The sequence below is a fragment of the Sceloporus occidentalis genome, unplaced genomic scaffold (assembly GCF_023333645.1).
Source record: "Sceloporus occidentalis isolate IW3139 unplaced genomic scaffold, rSceOcc1.0.p SCAF_202, whole genome shotgun sequence".
In the NCBI taxonomy this organism is placed as follows: Eukaryota; Metazoa; Chordata; class Lepidosauria; order Squamata; family Phrynosomatidae; genus Sceloporus; species Sceloporus occidentalis.
In genome coordinates, this window is record NW_028317182.1 from 831,273 (window position 1) to 850,029 (window position 18,757).

General features: G+C 42.3%; 1 protein-coding gene across 1 annotated transcript in view; it reads right to left on the minus strand.

The window, feature by feature from the left end:
• The window catches only part of LOC149278062 (uncharacterized), a 498,960-nt gene extending 480,546 nt beyond the window's left edge, over window positions 1–18,414 (minus strand). Inside the window, exons 1-2 of the mRNA XM_089502431.1 lie at window positions 18,409–18,414; window positions 17,523–17,643 (exon numbers count right to left, since the gene is read on the minus strand). Of these exons, the coding sequence (XP_089358557.1) occupies window positions 17,523–17,643; window positions 18,409–18,414 (127 nt within the window). The remainder of the gene's footprint in view (window positions 1–17,522; window positions 17,644–18,408) is intronic.
• Window positions 18,415–18,757: the final 343 nt, after the last annotated feature.

Genomic DNA, 18,757 nt, shown 5'->3' on the forward strand with positions numbered 1-18,757 from the left:
TTGGTTAAAGAGTTTCATTTGGCTTATCCTGACAAGCCAAGGGGGGGGAGATAAAGCTTGGGGAGGCAGACTGTCAGAATCCACCTTCAGTCAAGCCTTCGGGGTGTATTCTGTCAGATAGAGAGATGGATAGAGGGATAGATAGATAGATAGATAGATAGATAGATAGATAGATAGATGGATAGAGGGATAGATATATAGATAGAGAGAGAGATGGATGGATCGATAGAGGGATAGAGGAATAGATGCCAGATAGATAGATAGATAGATAGATAGATAGATAGATAGATGCCAGATAGATAGTAGCGATAGATAGTAAACAGACAGACCGACAGACAGACAAGCAGACGGACAGATAGAGGGATGGATAGATGGATGTAGATAGATGTATAGATAGATGGTCAAGGGAAGAATAGGGGGGAATGCCACCATGGGGACTAAGCTGGATGGTCACGTAGAGCAGGCTCATAGGACCAGGCAGTCGGGGGAGTTTATGAGGGGGTTGTTAAGAATCGGAAACCCAACCTGTATACAGCCTTAGATCTCTACTTGGTGGAAGAGGCAAGAAACAAATGCTCAACCCCCCCCCTCCTTCCTTCCTGCAGATCAAAGGGAGGGATGTTACATCAAAGGCAGGAGAGTAGGATATCGAGTCAAAGGGGAGGGTTTGGGGGATTTTAAAGTTCTGCCTCTATTGGGGACCCCTCAGTTTCGACAAAGACGTGTCTAGAATACTTAATCCCAAGTCCTCCAATAAACTTTGCTATACTATATGAAGGTTGTTGTGGATTTTTGGGTCAGAGTATTTCCGAAGTCTCACAGTGGTAGCCCTGTTTAAATATATGAAGGGATGTCATATTGAGGAGGGAGCAAGCTTGTTTTCTGCTGCTCCAGAGAATAGGACCTGGAACAATGGATGCAAGCTCCAGGAAAAGAGATTCCACCTGAACATTAGGAGGAACGTCCTGACAGTAAGTGCTGTTTGACAGTGGAACACACTCCTTCCTCGGAATGCAGTGGCGTCTCCTTCCTTGGAGGTCTTTAAGATGAGGCTGGATGGCCATCTGATGTGTATGCTTTGATTGAGAGTTCCTGCATGGCAGGGGGTTGGACTGGATGTGCCTTGTGCTCTCTTCCAACTCTATGATTCTAATATCATAAACAATATTATTTAGGCCATTGCTGGGATATTGAGGATGTATTAGGATACTCACTATCCCAACACATACAGAACATTTAGCCACCCAAGAATTATAGTGCATTTAGAAATTTCTTGCCACATTTCAGAGGCAAACGTCATTTTTAATAACAGTTTTGGGGAGCAGGCTGGGATTGAGGGCCACTGGGGCTACCCCATATTTAGATCCAGAGATGTTCCCCCATATCCTCCAACATTGCACAGATGGGAAAAGCAAGACACATGTGGACAAGCAATCCAGAAGGCGGTGAAGATGGCCAAAGTTATTTATGAGGAAGGTCACACAAACGGGGAAGGGCACAGCAGTTTGCTTTTGCTTCAGCCTCCTGGGAAGGGCAATATCCTGCCTCCGTCTTTCCTCTCCCCACTTTTGAGTTGATAGGGTGCAAACTGAATGGCACTCAGGAATTGAAGTGAGCTGAGAAGGGGGAAAGTGGGAGGATGAGAGAGCAACCGAGAAATTTTTAAAAGCCCCTGAAAAAGTGGGGTGACAGAGGGTTAACCAGGACTGTCTCTGCCATATTGGGAGAATATGTTCTCCGCTTGCTTTCATGTTGTTGTGAGTTAAGGATTGGGTAACTCTAGAGGATGAAAGACTTCTGGAATTGGAAATGAATGGGTTGAAATTTGGTTGGCATGCTTACTTGGCAAATCCCAACAAAATAAAAATTTTATGGATCATTGTATTAGGAAGCCCCTGTTAGAAATTTGGAACCGTTAAAAAGATAGAATCCTACCTAAATTGAACGGATGGGTCTCCCCTCATGAAGCCTTCTTTAGAAAGGAAATGGCCAAAGACTCAAAATGGCATAATTATAATGATTTGTTGGAATTTCAGAAAGGAAATTGGGTAATTAAAACAAGAGAAAAACTACTGGAAGAAGGATGGAAAGGAACATGGTTCACATACAGACAGATCTAGGAACGATTTAGGTTAGATGAGAAAACATATGGTTTTGTAAGAAAGGAGGATGACTGTCATTTAGGAAAGATTTTGGCCCTTGAAGAAAATAAATTAATTAGCAAAACCTATAAAACACTATTACAGTATGACACAGAAGAGGAGGTGGTAAAACACCAGATGATTAAATGGGCAAGGAGTGTCGGCCACCCTATATTACTTTCACAATGGGAAAGAGTTTGGAAAAATGGATTTAGATATACAGCTTCTCAAAACTTGAGGGAGAATTTTTGCAAAATGTTTTATCAAAGGTATCTCTCACCAGACAAACTAGTAAACTTCTATAAAAAGAATAGCAACAGATGCTGGAAATGTAAAAAGGATATTGGCACCTTTTACCACTGCTGGTGGACGTGTGATTGGGCTAAAAAAATTTGGGCAATGATTAAGGATCAGCGAAATTTTAAATATCAATTTACATTTAAAACCCGAATGTTATCTTTTGGGTATATTTGGAGATGAAATTCCCTCTAAATATGGAAAAATTGTTTTTTATATGGCTTCTCTTGCCCGGATATGTTTTGCTCAAAAATGGAAATGTAGTGATATTCCAACAAAGGAGGACTGGATGATAAAATTGTATGATGGAATAGAAATGGACAAATTAACTCAGACATTGAGGAATGAAAATAAGGGGAAATTAACGGAAGAATGGAGTGTGGTTATCAAATTTTTGAAAGAGAATTTGGGGAATGTAGCAGCTATTAATATACCTTGATTTGGTAAGATAGAACCCATACTACCTTTCTGTTAAATTTTAAGAAAGTAAATTAATCAAGGTAGTACATACTGGTAAGAAGGAAGCCAATTAGCGTGTAAGAATGAAGAGAGAATGAGATTTTGAAGAAGAGTGGAAGATACGAAAAGTACAATTTGGAAGCCTAGAATTTTAGTTTAGAGAGCGCTTAGAGTAAGAAATTGGGACCATAACGAAGAGAAGAAGAATCTATGTGTTAGGGAAGAAGGAGAGAAATATTTAGCTTAGTGTAGTTAAGAAGAAGTGAAGAAGAGTTAAGTAAATTTAGGGTTAGATAGATAAGTTGATAGATAGATGGAATGGGGAGTTTTTACAAATATATAGCACAATTTTATAATGAGTATCTTTATTATGTAATATGATCTATGTAAAGGTATAAATGGATAGGTGTGAATGTTGTTTGTATGTTTATATATTTTGTATTGTTTTAATTTTAATAAATAAATAATAATTATAAAAAAAAGAAATAAATAGTCAAGAACTTCAACTCACCAAAAAATTCTTGTACCTCCGCAGCCTGTTTCTTTGGGAGCCCAACTCCCTCCGCTTGGCCTCTGTGTTGGCCATCAGGTGGGCAGGGGTCCTGGTGGTCTTGCACTTGGGTCACTTCCAGCAAGAGAGGCCCCAAAGCCGTGTACAAGGAAGCAGAGATGAAGTTCCTGAGAAAAGGGACCAGGGTTAGGATTGACTTGGCAAGAAACCCTGCAGCACTCAAAGACACAGAGAATAGCATCCTGGTGGTGACATATGCCTCCTTTGAGCCAATACAGAGGTGGGCATCTCCTTGCTACCTTTGCTCCAACCAAAGCCTCCTGGACCTAGCATAGATTCATTGCAGCTCCCCTACACAACAGTTACTCCATGCCCTATTATAGTGGTGAAGGATGAGGGGATGGGGAATTGGAAAGGGCCCTGGTTATGCCCCTGTAGCTAGATGTGAACTGACTGCATCATAAATAAATCATCTGCTGAAACGTACAGAGGTCCCCAGTGCTTACCCCCAGCACCATCCCCTGTCCAAAGAAGGCTGCATCCGCACTATAGAAATAAGGCACTTTGACACCGCTTTAACCGCTCAGGGCTATGGACTCCTGGGCTTTTACCTTTGGGATACTTAGCCTTCTCTGCTGCAATGAACTACAAATCCCAGGATTCCACAGGACGGAGCCAGGAGAGTTAAAGTGGTTTCAAACTGGATTATTTCTGTAGAGCAGATACAGCATAAATCGGTTGTAAAAGGATAGAAGCACCCAAGTCTTGTTTTTACTCTCCAAATAATGGTTTTCCTTTTAAAAAATAAGTAGTTTGTTTTAGTCTGTAATCCTCATTTTTGTTGTTCTTGTTTCTTTCTATTTTTATTTGGTCATTTGAGATGGCTTCCTTCTTCCCTGAAAATCTCTTTATAAGAAACTGGGGAGACTTTTAAAACCTCCCAAAAGAGCTACTTTTGGCCTTTTTTGAGGGACAAGCCTCCTCTTAGAAGCCAAAGCCCGATGTTTGTGAAGAAGAAGAATAAAGCTTGTATTAAAACTATCCTTTCCATTTCTGATCCCTTTTGAACCCCATGTTCCCCAGAAGGAGCAGAGCTGTGTAAGAAAACCCTCTCAGAAAAGAGACACAAAAGACACACCAAGAGAAACCCTTCCTTCCTTTTGGCCCAAGGAGCCTGGCCTCCTTTTTCCTCTGGAGCCTCAGGAGAGAAAGAGAAGCCTCTGTTCAACTGAGGCTTAGAGAAGGTTCTGGAACATTATTCCGCACAGTCACAAGCAGCACAAAATGGCTGTCAGAACACAAAATGGCTGCCTCTGTCTCAGAGCTTGGCAGATGGCAGTCTGAGGCCTTCAGGGAACCCAAAATGGAGGACGAAAGAACCCCAAACAGGATTTCCAAACCTTAACAACACCTAAAATGTCAAACCAAAAGAACATTCCCAGAGTTCCATAGCACTGAGCCATGGCCATTACAGTGGTGCAAAGCAAGAATGCCCAGCGATGGTGGCATTAATGATGATTAAGGTCTGGCAGCACCTCCATCCTCCCCCAAGGCCTGACATCATCATCATCATCATCATCATCATCATCATCATCATCATCATCATCGCTACAGCATGAGAGCCACCATTAATAGCATTGAAATCCCCTTTAGGGAGTCATACTCTCCCTCCTTCAGAGAGAGTGGGCCATGCCTAGAAGGACTGCTGGGCCTCCTTCCTCCCCACCTTAATGGCAGTGGCCAAAGGAAAGCAGCAGCAGCAGTAGACCCAAGCCAGGCCCAGGCAGCCCTCAGGGCAGCAGTGAAGCCTAGTGGTTCCAGGCCTTGTCTCTCTGCTGTAGCTTCACTCCCCCCCCCCTCTCTTTCCTGTCTGTCTGTCTCCTTCTCCCTCTAAAACTCTGCTCCTTTCTCCTTACTCACTCTTCCGCGTGCAGAGCTAAATAGAGAAGCAGAAGCTCCCCTCTTTTTGAGGCTGGCCAATGGGGGCAGAGCAGCTGGAAGACCCCACCCCCCTGCCCCAGACTCACATTTTGTGTTCCACCCTCTTCCAAACCTAGCCCCCAGCTCCAATTCCCACAGTCTATGCCCCACAGGTAACAATCCCTCTGAGGCTGAGAGAGTGTGACTTGCCAAGGGTAACCTAAGTCCAAAACACACTGCAACAATAATCCAATCTGAGACCGCTTTAATTGCCCTGGCTCAATGATAGGGAATTCTGGGAAATGTAGTTTTGTGAGACATTGAGCCTTCTCTGTCAGAGGGCTCTGGGGCCACAAGAAACTCCATTTCCCAGGATTCCCTAGCACTGGGCCAGGGCAGTTAAAGTGCTCTCAAACTGGACTATTGCTGCCGTGTGTTTTGGACCTTTCTTGGCCGCAAACTGTCCATAGCCTGCAGAGCATCTCCTAATTCTCTTGGCAGTCCCTCCCTCCCAACACTTTCTCATTTCCCCCCAAAACCAGCACAAAGCTGGCAGATGGAAAGAGCTTTTAAAGCAGCATTTAAATCTGCCATATTTGTTTATAAAAGACTAAATGTCCCAAATGCTATTATCAGTTTTGTAGCTATTATTACAGAAAGACGTAGAGTGCAAACTCCTCAAGTACCTTTATTTTCTGGAGTGAGATGGGCTTTTCCAACTGACTCACTGTGATGATCTCCGGTGGTCCAAGCAGCCAAACTGCGGCCCTGGAATAATAATAATAATAATAATAATAATAATGATGATGATGATGATGTTAAACCCCTCTCTTCAGCCAAAAGGCTGTCAGAGTGGCTTACAAATTGTTAATTAGACATTTAGACATTATGGCTCTTAGCCCAGCAGACCCTTAAATTCCTTAAATCTCTCTGCCTCCACCCAGTGAATTATAAAAGGGTTTCCCTTAACCTACACTGGGACCAGTTAAGGAACCTTATTTCTCCTTCTTTACTGATCTTCCTAAGCATCAACTGAGCCAAAACACGTGGAAAAGGAGCGTCGAGTAGAAGATACTCCAAGGAGATATTTACTATAAATAACAAAATATAACTGAAATATAAGTCCTACAAGATATTAAGAATCTTGCAGGTACAATATTTGTAAGTATATAATATTCAATTCATAAAAGCTATTAAAATAATAAATAAACCTAAGCGTCCAATTCTGAGACTAACTTCCAAGATCCGCTCTTTAACTCTCTCTCTCTCGATCTCCAACCGACACAATTCCCCCAACTGTCTCTTGGTCTCTCAGGCCTTATATCTCCTTCTCACGGAAGCTTCCAGAAGAACCTTCATCTTGCTCTCTGATTGGTCAAGAGAGCCTTCCATAGCAGTGATGTCACTCTGCATTTGCATAAACCTCCCTTTTCTGCCTGAAGAAGACCTCCATTGACTGGAGCCCAGTCATTACACTTTCCCAAGGCAAGGCTTGCACCTATTTCCCAATGTTGTTCTTGGGGTCTGCATTCCAGTTGTTTCCAGGTCTTATGGTGACCTTATGGGAGTCTCTGAAGGGGTTTTCTTGGCAGGTTCCTTCAGAGTGGGTTTCCCATGGCCATCCTCTGAGGCTGAGAGAGTGCAACTTTATCATCATCATCATCATCATTTATTTCTATAGCGCTGTAAATGTACACAGTGCTGTACATACAAATGATCAAGTCAATAAAAATAAAACCTGCAAATCTACAAAATATGTATAAAACAATAGGCATAATATAAAATAGAATTGGTTAAAATAAGCAAGCAACAATTAGAAACATCAACATCAACATGAGTGACGTTTTCGCCATGCTTCTGGGAAGCAAGCAGAGGACACCTCATCTTATGGTGTTAAATTGACCCAGGGGTCCCACAAAACATGGCGGAAGTGCCCCTCACATCCCAAGATCACGAAAAGACCCCAGACATTTTTGACCGCTGTGGGTTACAGAGAAGTCCCTGATGCATGGAGCCGTGGGTCATGCTTTGCCCACTACATTTTAACCTGAAAGGGAAGCCCAGGTGGGATGGGGAGAATCTGGTGTCACTTTTAAGGCATGTGTTATTTAAGCATGAGCTGTTTTACATTATTTCAAATGTGTATTTTTATTTCTTGCAATGTACTAGGGCCCAGGGCAGTTCACCAATGCTCCCAGAAAGGGATTTCGGAGAGGACTACTTTGGGTTCTTGGTGGGAAGAAGCAGTTGTATTCCAGGGGCACAAAAGGAAGGTCCCCGAAGGTCCAATGCTTCAGACAGCGACTCTTCCCCAACCGCAGAGGCCCTTGCTCCTAGGTCTCTGGCCTCTCAGCCTGGAGAGACACAGCTTCTTTCCCAGGGAGCTCTCCATTCAGCCTCCCTCTCTCCTCTCCCAAAATGGAGGACAAAAGAAGGGTCTGGCTACTAGGGTTGCCATAACTCTCTTCCACAAAACTCCAGATGCAAGTCTACAAAAGCATATGCTACAACTTTTTTCACTCTGTTAGTCTCAAAGGTGCTACAAGATCCCTTAGGATACTGATATTCCTGAATAACATGGCTTATGGTTGAATATGCACTGCAGAATTCATGCAGTTTGACATCACTTTAACTGCCATTTCTCAGTGCTATGGGATTCTGGGACTTGTAGTCTCTTTTCACACTAGAGCTCCCTGAGAGAGGCGACATAGCTCACAAAACTACAGATCCCAGATCTCCATAGAATTGAGCCATGGCAGTTAAAGCAGTGTTGAAATGCATGATTTCTGTAATGCAAATTGAACCTATGTCTCTGAATCCTAGCCCCTTGGAAGAGACCTTAGCAAAGGTAAGTACCCTTGACTTCTATGGGGCAGAGAGGGAGGGAGGGAGGGAGGGAGAAAAGCCCCAAACAGCCATGAGACGAAGAGGGATTCCTACTCTAGGGATCATATCCAGAGGTTGCCATGCTGGCGAGACCATACAGCAAACCACAATCACACCCACAATCCACAAAACAGGGAAACCTTTAGTGGCCAACCAAAATGCACAAAATAGTTAAAACAAGCTTTTGAAGCTCAACTGGGTTCTTAGTTGGGAAAAAGTGTTAAACATCAAACAGGAGAAAGGTATCACTGTTTTGTGGGGTTTGGAGGTTGTTGTTTGCAGTGTGGCCTAAATACCTTCTCCTGGATATGCTTTCTAGATTTCAGGATTCTGTACTTTTTAAAACTTTATTGGTAAAAGGGGGGGGGGGACATATAGGACCATCAACAATAACACAGATACAATTAAAAGACTTGACAAATACAAATATTCACAAGCGACAAAACTTGTAAAACATACTAAATTACATCCAAACTCACCATACATCCAACCTCAGATTCCACAACAAACAAACTAAAAGACTTCCAAAGTGTATGTTCTTTGCTGTGTCTTTGTTTTCTTTTTATCCGTTTTATGCCCTTCAGTCTTCTTTTCTTTTTTGATATAGTCCAGCACTTTATCCCAGTCTTCTATCAGTCTATACATTTTAGTTTTGTTTTGTTTCTGTAAGATCCTTGTGAGTTTATCTGCTTCCAATGCATCAAATAGTCCTAACAGCCTTCCTCTACTTCAAGAACTTTCCTTTGTCTCCATTCTTTTGCTAGGGTCATCCTTGCTGTTTTTGCTAGGGTCATCCTTGCTGTTGTGTCACACCTTTCCCCGTTAATCACTGGGCAGTGAATCCTATCCCTCCCATGGCTCCCCACATTTCTCCTAACCTGATCCCCATTCGGCCTCTCCCTGTCTCCCTGCTTCCCTTCCTCTGTTCCCTCTGGAACTGCCGCTCTGCTGCCCCTAAAGCAACAGCAATTCATGACCTTTTTCTCTCTAAACCCTTTAACCTCCTCGTTCTCACAGAAACCTGGCTCCCAGCCCATGATACTACAACCTCCGCTGCCCTTTCTTTTGGTGGTCTCTCCTTCACCCACTCCAGCCGCCCTGAGGGTCGAGGAGGAGGGGTTGGTATCTTGCTATCTAACTCCTGCCAGTTTCAAGTTCTATCTTCCCCACCAGCTATCATTCCTCTTCTTTTGAGTTTCATCCTATTAGACTCTTTTCTCCTCTACAGCTCCGTGTTGCAGTTATCTATCGCCCTCCTGGTTCTGCCACCCAGTTCCTCTCAGACTTCGAATCATGGCTGACATTCTTTCTTTCAGATTCAGTCCCCACTTTGATCCTAGGTGACTTTAATATCCACGTTGATGATTCCAATAACCCGACAACATCTCGCTTTAACTCTCTCCTGGCTTCTTTTGGCCTCCAACCACACTCCAACTCTTCAACTCATTCTCTTGGTCACTGTCTTGACCTGGTTCTTGCTGCAAACTGTGCCATTTCTGACTACCTGGCACCTGACTTTCCACTTTCTGACCATCATTTAATCTCCTTTCCTCTAGATGGATTAGGGGTGGAAATAGAGAACTTAGCTAAAGAGATATCAGGAGTGAAAGTGGAGGTGGAGGAAGTATTAGAAAGAACGGAAAGTCTGGAAAAAACAGAAGAATTGGAAAAGGCTCAATTAAGGGAACAACAGAGTAATCTTCTGCAGCAGGTCAGATATAGGGAAAGGGCAATTAAAATTAGGGAAATTAAAGAAGAACAAGACAAACAAATATATGACAAAATTATACCTATGCTGGCAAAATATGTGGATATTGAGGAGGATTTGATGGAGGCACAGATTGATAAGATATTTAGACTTAGCTCAAAGATAGCAAAGGAAAGGAAATTGGACAGAGACATTACGGTATGTTTTACAAGCTCAAGGATGAGAGAGCAAATATTGCAAAGAAATTATGAGAAAAAATTGATTGTGGAAGATAGAATAGTGGACATTTATAAGGATTTATCATTGCAAATAATTAGAAAGAGACAGGAATATAAATTCCTAACAATATTCTTTTGCAGTAAGAATGAGATACTGTACAGATGGGATAAGATAGAAGGAGTGATCTTTCATTACCATCAGAGGAGATATAGGATAAGTACAATAGAACAAGCAAAAGCCTTTTATGAGAGATTAAGCAGAGATAACAGAGAGCAAGAAGAAAGAAATAAAGAAAGGGACAAGAAGGAAGGAGAAAGTGTAAATGGACAAAGAGAAGAAAAGACCCAGAGAAAAGGGCAAGGAAGGAGAGATAATCTAGGGATTAAGGAGGAAAATACTGACAATTTGGGAAACAAAAGCTCAGAAAAGGGTTACTCAGGAGAGATAGGAAAGTCTACATAAAAGACATAAGAACCTCTCTAAAAGGAAAATGGGGCTTAAAATAGTTTCGTGGAATGTAAAAGGAATAAGCCAAGAGAGAAAGAGAAAGCATGTAATGCAGTATCTAGGGAAGAATAATTTTGATTTATTGTGTTTACAGGAAACAAAAATAAAAGATGGAGATATAAAGAAGAAAGATAAAGACGGTAGATTCTTGTGTGTGGAGATTTTGATAGATAATGTTAAATATGTACTGATTAATGTTTATGGGCCATTAGAGAAGAAGGAAACCTATTATAGAAATTTGGCAGAGGTTGTGAGAGAAGTTGATAATGACAAATTAATCTTGACAGGAGATTTCAATGGAGTTCGAAATCCAATTTGGGACAGGAAATCCCAGAAAAAAGTAATTAAGAAAACACAAGGAAAATTACCAAGAGGTTTTTTGTTTTAAAAGAGGAATTTAATTTGTTAGATGTTTGGTCACATTGTAATGGGAACAAAGGAGGGTATACCTTCTATTCAGATGCACATAAATCCTTCTCAAGGTTGGATATGTTTTTCGTGACGAAGCAACTGGTTACTAAAGTGAAAAAAATGGAAATTTGGCCAAGGACGATGTCGGATCATAATATGATAGAGCTGGAATTAAATATAAATTGGGACAAAAATATAGGATGGAGAATGAAAGAGGATGACGAAGAATTTGTAAATAAGGTAAAGAGAGAGTTAAAGATGTTTTTCAAAGAAAACAGTGGAAAGGAGGTAAAAATGAAGGTTGTATGGGATACTAGTAAGGCATTTGTAAGGGGTCTATTTATACAAAGAACAATGGAAATAAAAAAACGAGAAAAGCAGAAAGAGGAAAAAATTAGGAATGAATTTAAAATTAGAGAACAAAAACTACAACAAACAAAAGGGGATAAAAAATAATGAATGAAATAAAACTATTGAAAGAACAATTAGAGAAAAAAATGACAGAGGACATAGCTATAAATTTAAGAAGATCAAAGCAAAATCAATTTGAGAATGCTAATAAAATAAGCCGACGGATGGCTAATAGATTAAAGAATGAGAGAGAAAAGAAAATGATAACTAAAATTAAACAAAATAACACAATCATAACGGAACAAGGGAAAATTAAAAATACTTTCACTACATATTTTGAAAAATTATTTGAGGAAAAAGGTGAGCAGATATATATTCAGAAAATCAGTTAATAGAAATAATTGATAAATATAATGAAATAAAATTAAGATCAGAACTATAGTGTTTAGGTCTTCAGCTTCCAGGACTGGGTGCAGTTAGCATATCAACTGAAGGAGATAATAGGGCACTCCTCGCCGTCACATGTATCTGAGCTGACATCTGGAGTGATGGATCCAGGAGCATCCCCCAAACTACTAACATAGTCCTTTAGGGAAAGTGTGACCCCTTATACAGGTGGATCACACGTGTCAAACCTCCATACCTGGATTAGGATCTCCAGCATTACGCAGCTCTGTCTTATCTGGATTCAGCTTCATTCTGTTTTTTTCTCACCCAGCCCATTAATTCTTCAAGACATTCATTCAGAGGGGAGATGCCTTTCTTAGTTGACGCTGAAGTCCGGGACATGGAGAGATATATCTGGGATTCCTCAGCATACTGATAACACCCAATGCCATGTCTCCAGATGATCTCTCCCAGCAGCTTCATGTTTATGTGTCCTAAGGAACATCAGATTTAAGCTCCCTCTTAGAGGACCAACTATCCCCAAGAATCTCCATCTAGAATCTGCCCAAGAGATAGGACCAGAACCACTGCAATGCATTGCCTTCTCGTCCCCAATTCCTTCAGACGTTCAAGAAAGATGCCATGGTTGATGGTATCGAAGGACCCTGAGAGATCCAAAAGCACCACCAGGGTTGCACTTCCCCTGTCCATACTCAAGCGGAGATAATCTACTAAGGCGACCATAACAGTCTCGACTCCGTATCCCATCCTGAAGCCAATTTGAAATGGGTCTAGATAATCTGTTTCATCCATGACCACGTGGAGTTAAAGAGCAACAGCTTTCTCAATCACCTTGTTTAGAAATGGAAGATGGGAGACCGGTCTGTATTTGTTCATGTCCAAGGGATTTAGGGAGGGCTTTTTCAGAAGCGGCTGTACCACCGCTTCATTTATGGAAGATGGAAAATAGCCCTCCCTCAGAGATGCATCTATGATATATCTCAGGTGAGTCCTAAGTGCATCTCCTCCTTGGATGACTAGCCATGAAGGGCAAGGGTTGAGAGGGCAAGTTGTCTTCTTCACACTTTCAAGGAGCTTGTCCATGTCTTCAGTACTCAAAGATTTAAATTGATCCAGGATGATCCCATTCACAGAGTCACTGGACACCTCACCTATAGCATCAGCAATAATGTCAGCATCCAAGTTGGCTCTTATCTGAGAGATTTTATTTGCAAAATGGTCATTTAAAGCATCACAGTGAGCTGTGGAAGGCTCTAATAATGGGTTCTGGGGGGGAGTGCCTGAGTCAGGTCCCAGATTTCCCCCTCCTCCCCCCAAGACCCCAGAGAAAACTCCCCCCCCCCCCGAATAATGTTGTTTCCAATGCTATTGAAGCCTATGCTGTGTAGTGCTCTTTATTTGGCACAAAAATCTTCTCCAAATGAGGCATCAGAAGGGAGGGCCTCTCCTCTGCCCCACTTTCCAGGATGGAGGGGGCTCCTCAAAGCCCTTTTTATCTTTGGACCCCCCTCTATGGTCATGCCTCTCTCTAATGGTCCCCCCTGTCCTCTCTTCTCATGATAACCCCCAAGTACCAGGGCCCCAAGGAATCCCCCAAGGAGGGGGCAGGGAAGGAAAGAGGGAGAGGAGACCTGGCAGGCCCCCTGTGTTTTGGTTGGGGGGAGAAGAGGGGATTCCTTCTTCTTATAATCCCCAAGCCCCCCTCCCCCCGAAGACATTCCAGCCATTCCTCTGAACAAACAACGGTTTCCCCCCATTTCCATCCTTCCTTCCCTCAGAACAGAGTGTGAGGGCAGCAATGGCTTTAGGGCTGAGACTGTGCATGCGCACATACATCCAAAGACCCCTTCTGATCATGTGCAGGGATCACCAGGGCTTTACTGCTCCTGCTGTTTATTCCACTGGCGGCCTTTGAGGGAAGGGAAGGAGTGTGCCGGGGGTTCAGCAACCTCCCCTTCCTTCCTTATTTTGAGGACACTTCGAAGAGGCCACAATGGAGCCCAGGAAAGGCAAGAAAGGAAGGCTCTGCATTGGAAATATAGTCTATGTATACTGTATGTATGTAGATATAATACACACAAACACACATATATACATATATATAAATGTATGTGTGTTTGCCTCTGCTGTTCCTATAGCTGGGAATGGAGATGATGGCTGAGGAGAGAAGAAAGGGTAAATTTTGGGCAAATGCAGAACTTCTGTACACCAATGAGTCCAGTCTGTTGAAACAACAAAGAATTTTATTGAGAACACATAGTCAGAAATTCAGCGTTTACGTCAGAACTGCCCACTCCAATCCAAACAATACATTAAAACCCCCAAACCTAAAACTCCACCCTCTTAAAACCTAGCCCCCACCTTCAATTCCCACAGTCTAGGCCCCACAGGTAACAAGCCCCCTTTTGCCATTCCCAGAAACTAGCCACCTTCCTGTTAATATCAGCCTCCACTTTCTTCAGCCAACATCCCACAAATTCCAAACGCTATCATTCCCAAAACTATTCTAACCAACTGCAACAAATCCCAGCCCCCCATTTAGCTAACTTATACCACAAACCACAATCCCCAGCCAAAGTTACAACCCGAAACAATTATCTATCCTATTAGCAATTAAAACCTAAATCTAACAAAATACAATTTTAAAACATAAACAGACATATGGACAGAAAAACAAAATCAGAAAGGCCTTTTCTTAGCACAGCAGGATTGCAAATATATTTTTTGTATTCCTTATTGACAAAAATAATGTTAGTTCACTGCTGGCATTTTTATGGCTTCTGTCCAGTGTGGATTCTTTGATGTCTCACTTGGTGTGACTTTGAAGTAAAACATTTCTCACAATGCTGGCATTTGTATGGCTTCTCTCCTGTGTGGACTCTCTGATGTTTCACTAGGTCTGACTTCTGAGAAAAACATTTCCCACAATGCTGGCATTTGTATGGCTTCTCTCCTGTATGGACCCTTCGATGCATGACAAGGATTGACTTGTAAGCAAAATGTCTCCCACAATGCTGGCATTTATGTGACTTCTTTCCTGTGTGGATTCTCTCATGACTCAAATCTTTTTCTGTAAAGAAGCACAGTGACAGATAAGACTGAAAATCAGTGTTAAGAGAGGAGGGTGTTACCCATGATTTAGCCCTCATTAACCCCTCCTTATTAGAGATTAAATTAAGAGAGTTTCTGTTAGTAACCCAAGGATGACCGTACTACTTATGCCCCTAAATCCATGGAACAATTGTATCCTTATTTATAGGAGTTAACAAAGAAGATATTGGAGGGGACTTAAGGGAATCACTGGAAGCAGATAGTGAGAAAAAGGAATGTTGCAAAAATATTCTGTTAAACATGTGGAGAAATAGTTTGATTGGCAAGTGGCATTATATCCTGTGAGACTGCCATAAAGTCCTGAGTCAGAGACCAAGGCATGATGGAAGCTAACTGCAGAGGTCCCTTCATGCTGTGTGGCACCAGGAGATGACTCACAACCAATACAGTATACAGCTCACATGTGGATTGGTGTGGATTAGAGTTGTGTGTACAAGGGATGGTGAAGTTGATGGAAGTCGGAGAGGAGAGCTTGCAAATAATTGTATTATTAGGAGCAGGTAACTGTTAAAGTTGCCAGATATTGTGCATCTGCGATTATTTGTAGCAGATTTTTTTTTGGAACAGATGTAGAAACACCCATGTAATATCTTGAAATAATTATGACCAAGAGTCAGGCTATTACATTTTTATACAACTTCCATTTTGGAATTAATAGGATTGTATACGGTGTTTTCTGCACTATATCCATTTGACTGTTCTGTTTTATATGAATCATTTTAGAAGTTTGAAGTTAATGAGTGGGTTGCCACTATAAACACTATAAACACGCCATGTGCAGCTTGTATTCTGCTTGAAATGTTATATAACTCAGCTTGGGAGATACTCGATTAGGATACAACTTTCTAAGCAACCGTGCCAAAGCTACTACTTTAAGTCTATATTTCTCAAAGTTATTTGGGACAATTTTTACCTGCCAGGTTTAGGATTTCATTTTATGGATTGATGTTTACCCTTATTGCTACAATACAAATTACTTCTTGTGATGCTTTGTGTGTTTTTCAAGCTAGGCGATCCTGGCTTTGCTCCTGCCTTCCCCTCCTGGATCCCAGAGGCCTGATCCCCTTCCTTTTCTCCCTCCGCTCTCCAACCCTGCCTCTTGCCCATCTGCACTGCTTTACCATTTGACCTTCAGCATCTCTTCCCTGACTTTCTGTTTTTCACATTGCCTCCATCTCTCTATCACAGATACACACCCACAGAGTGTGATGCACAAAAGGGACACTTTGAGGCTCATTTCTTGAGAAAGGCAAGACAATCATTATACAACTAATGCATTAGGAAAGGCAGAACAAGGAGTCTGGGACCTGGTTTCTGATATTAGTGAGGGTCAAGTGTGAGGGATGAGCCTTAAAACAACCTTAAGGCATCTCTAAGACAGGGATGAACTACTGTTGGGAAGTGGGGTGGTCACATTGGACCCCAGGGGAACTCAGGGGAAACCCCAAATTGTGTTGCCTAAAAATATGGTATAATGTTTTGCCCCTCAATATCCCACAGCATCCCTTTGTGGAAGTGGAGGCCATTTTGCCACTGTTGGGCCCTCTCTGATCCATTGAAGGGCCAAGGGAGGCCTTTTTCCCCATGAAGCCTCTCCAGAGCCTCATAAGGCTGGAAGAGGGGCCACAAAAGCCAGGAAACCTGCTCAGGAAAGGGCTGAGGACCATTTAGGGGCAAAAAGCATTACTCTCAATGGCTCCTTCCCACAAAATTCCAGAACTGGCAATTTAGGATTGGATATTTAGAATCCTTACGAAGTGGAGAACAATAGTGCCTCACTAAAACTAGAAATTCCAAGATTCCACAGGAAGTTGTTATGACAATTAAATTACGTGTGAAAGGGAACTAGGAATGGTAGTAGAACACAAGATGAGCATGGGTCAACATTGTTCTGCAGCAGCTAAAAAGGCCAATGTGATCCTAGGCCGTATCAATAGTATAGTGTCAACATCAAGGAAGTGATAGTGCCACTCTATTCTTTGTTGGTCAGGGCTCTCTTGCAATAATCCTGTGTCCAGTTCTGGACACCACAATTCAAACAGATGTGGAGAAACTGGAGCATGTCCAGAGGAAGGAAACCAAAATGGTGAACAGTCTGGAAACCATGCTCTCTGAGGAATGACTTAGAGAGCTGGGTATGTTTAGCTTGGAGAAGAGAAGGTTAAGAGTGGATATGACAGCCCTGTTCAAATATTTGAAGAGATGTCATATTCAGGATGAAGCAAGCTTGCTTTCTGCTACTCCAGAGAAAAGGACATGGAACAATGGATGCAAGCCACAGGGAGAAGAGATTTCACTTAAACTTTAGGACGATCTTCCTGAGAGTAAGAGCTCTTCAACAGTGGAATATACTCCCTCAGAGTTTGGTGGAGTCTCTTTCTTTGGAGGTCTTTAAACAGAGGGTGGATGGCCATCTCTTTGGGGTGCTTTAAATGTTTATTCCTGCATGGCAGAGAACTGAACTGGATGGTCCTTGTGGTCTGTTTCAACTCTTTGGTTCTATAATTCTAAAGTGGAATCAGAATGCTCTGACAGTAAATTATGAAAGGGCCCTCCGTCTTCACAGGAAGGGCAATGGATTCAGGTTCCTTACCCACAGAGGCCACATTGTCATAATTCTCCATCATTACAGAACTGTACATAAGTTTCTGCTTCTTCGTCAACAGCTTCCATTCCTTCTCGGTGAAATATATCGCCACATCCGCAAAGGTCACCTGCAACAGAAAATAGAGTGACTAAACAAAAGGGGAAGAAAGCACATGGTGCATTGCAAATATTATTTCAACACTTCAGAATTCATTCTAGGAAATAAACTTTAAATTCTGCAAGCAAGAAAAAGCTACAGCCTTTGAGATCCAGTTTGTCTCGAATCCTTTCAAAATAATATATACTATGATAAACAATATAATGTAGGCCATTTCTGGAATATTATTGATTGATTAGGATACTGACTATCACAACATGTATGAATTATAGTACATTTAGCCATATATCACCTAATTTCAGAGGCAAATTTTAAAAAACAGTTTAGGGAGTACTCAAACTTGAGGACCACTTGGCCTACCCTCAATTTAGGTACAGAGATATTTTTCCATCTCCCCCAGCATTTCACAGACTGGGAAAGGAAGACACATGTGGCTAAGCAACACCAGAAGGGGATCAAGATGGCCCAAGTTGTTAATGATAAAGATCACACAAGCGAGGAAGGGTGCAAAAGTTGGCTTTTGCCTCCGACTCCTGGCAAGGGCAAGACCCTGCGCCCTTCTTTCCTCCCCTCTCCCCTCTTTTGAGTGAATCAAATGCACACTCTTTTGAACTTGGAACACATTTTGCAGCAACTGAACTGACCTGAAAACAAGGGGGAAAGTGGGAGGAAGAGAATAAAATAGGACATTTTCAAAATCCCTGAAAAAAATCAGGTTATAGAGGATTAATCAGGATTCCCTCTGCCAAACTGGGACAGTATGTTTCCCGCTTGCTTTCATGAGGCAGTCCAGACATAGATGAAAGTAATAATCAGGATGGTAACTTACCAAAGAGCTGTACTTCAGCAGCCTCTTTCTGTTGGAGCCCAGCTCCCTCGGCTTGGCCTCTGTGTCGGCCATCAGGTGCGAAGGGGGTCCTGGTGGCCCTGCACTTGGTCACTTCCAGCAAGAGAGGCCCCAAAGCCGTGTACAAGGAGGCTGAGATGGAGTTCCTGAGAAAAGGGACCTGGATTAGGATTGACTTGGCAAGAAACCCTGCAGCACTCAAAGACACAGAGAACAGCATCCTGCTGGTGACACACGCAGGTGACATAAGTCTCCTTTGGGCCGATACACAGGTGGG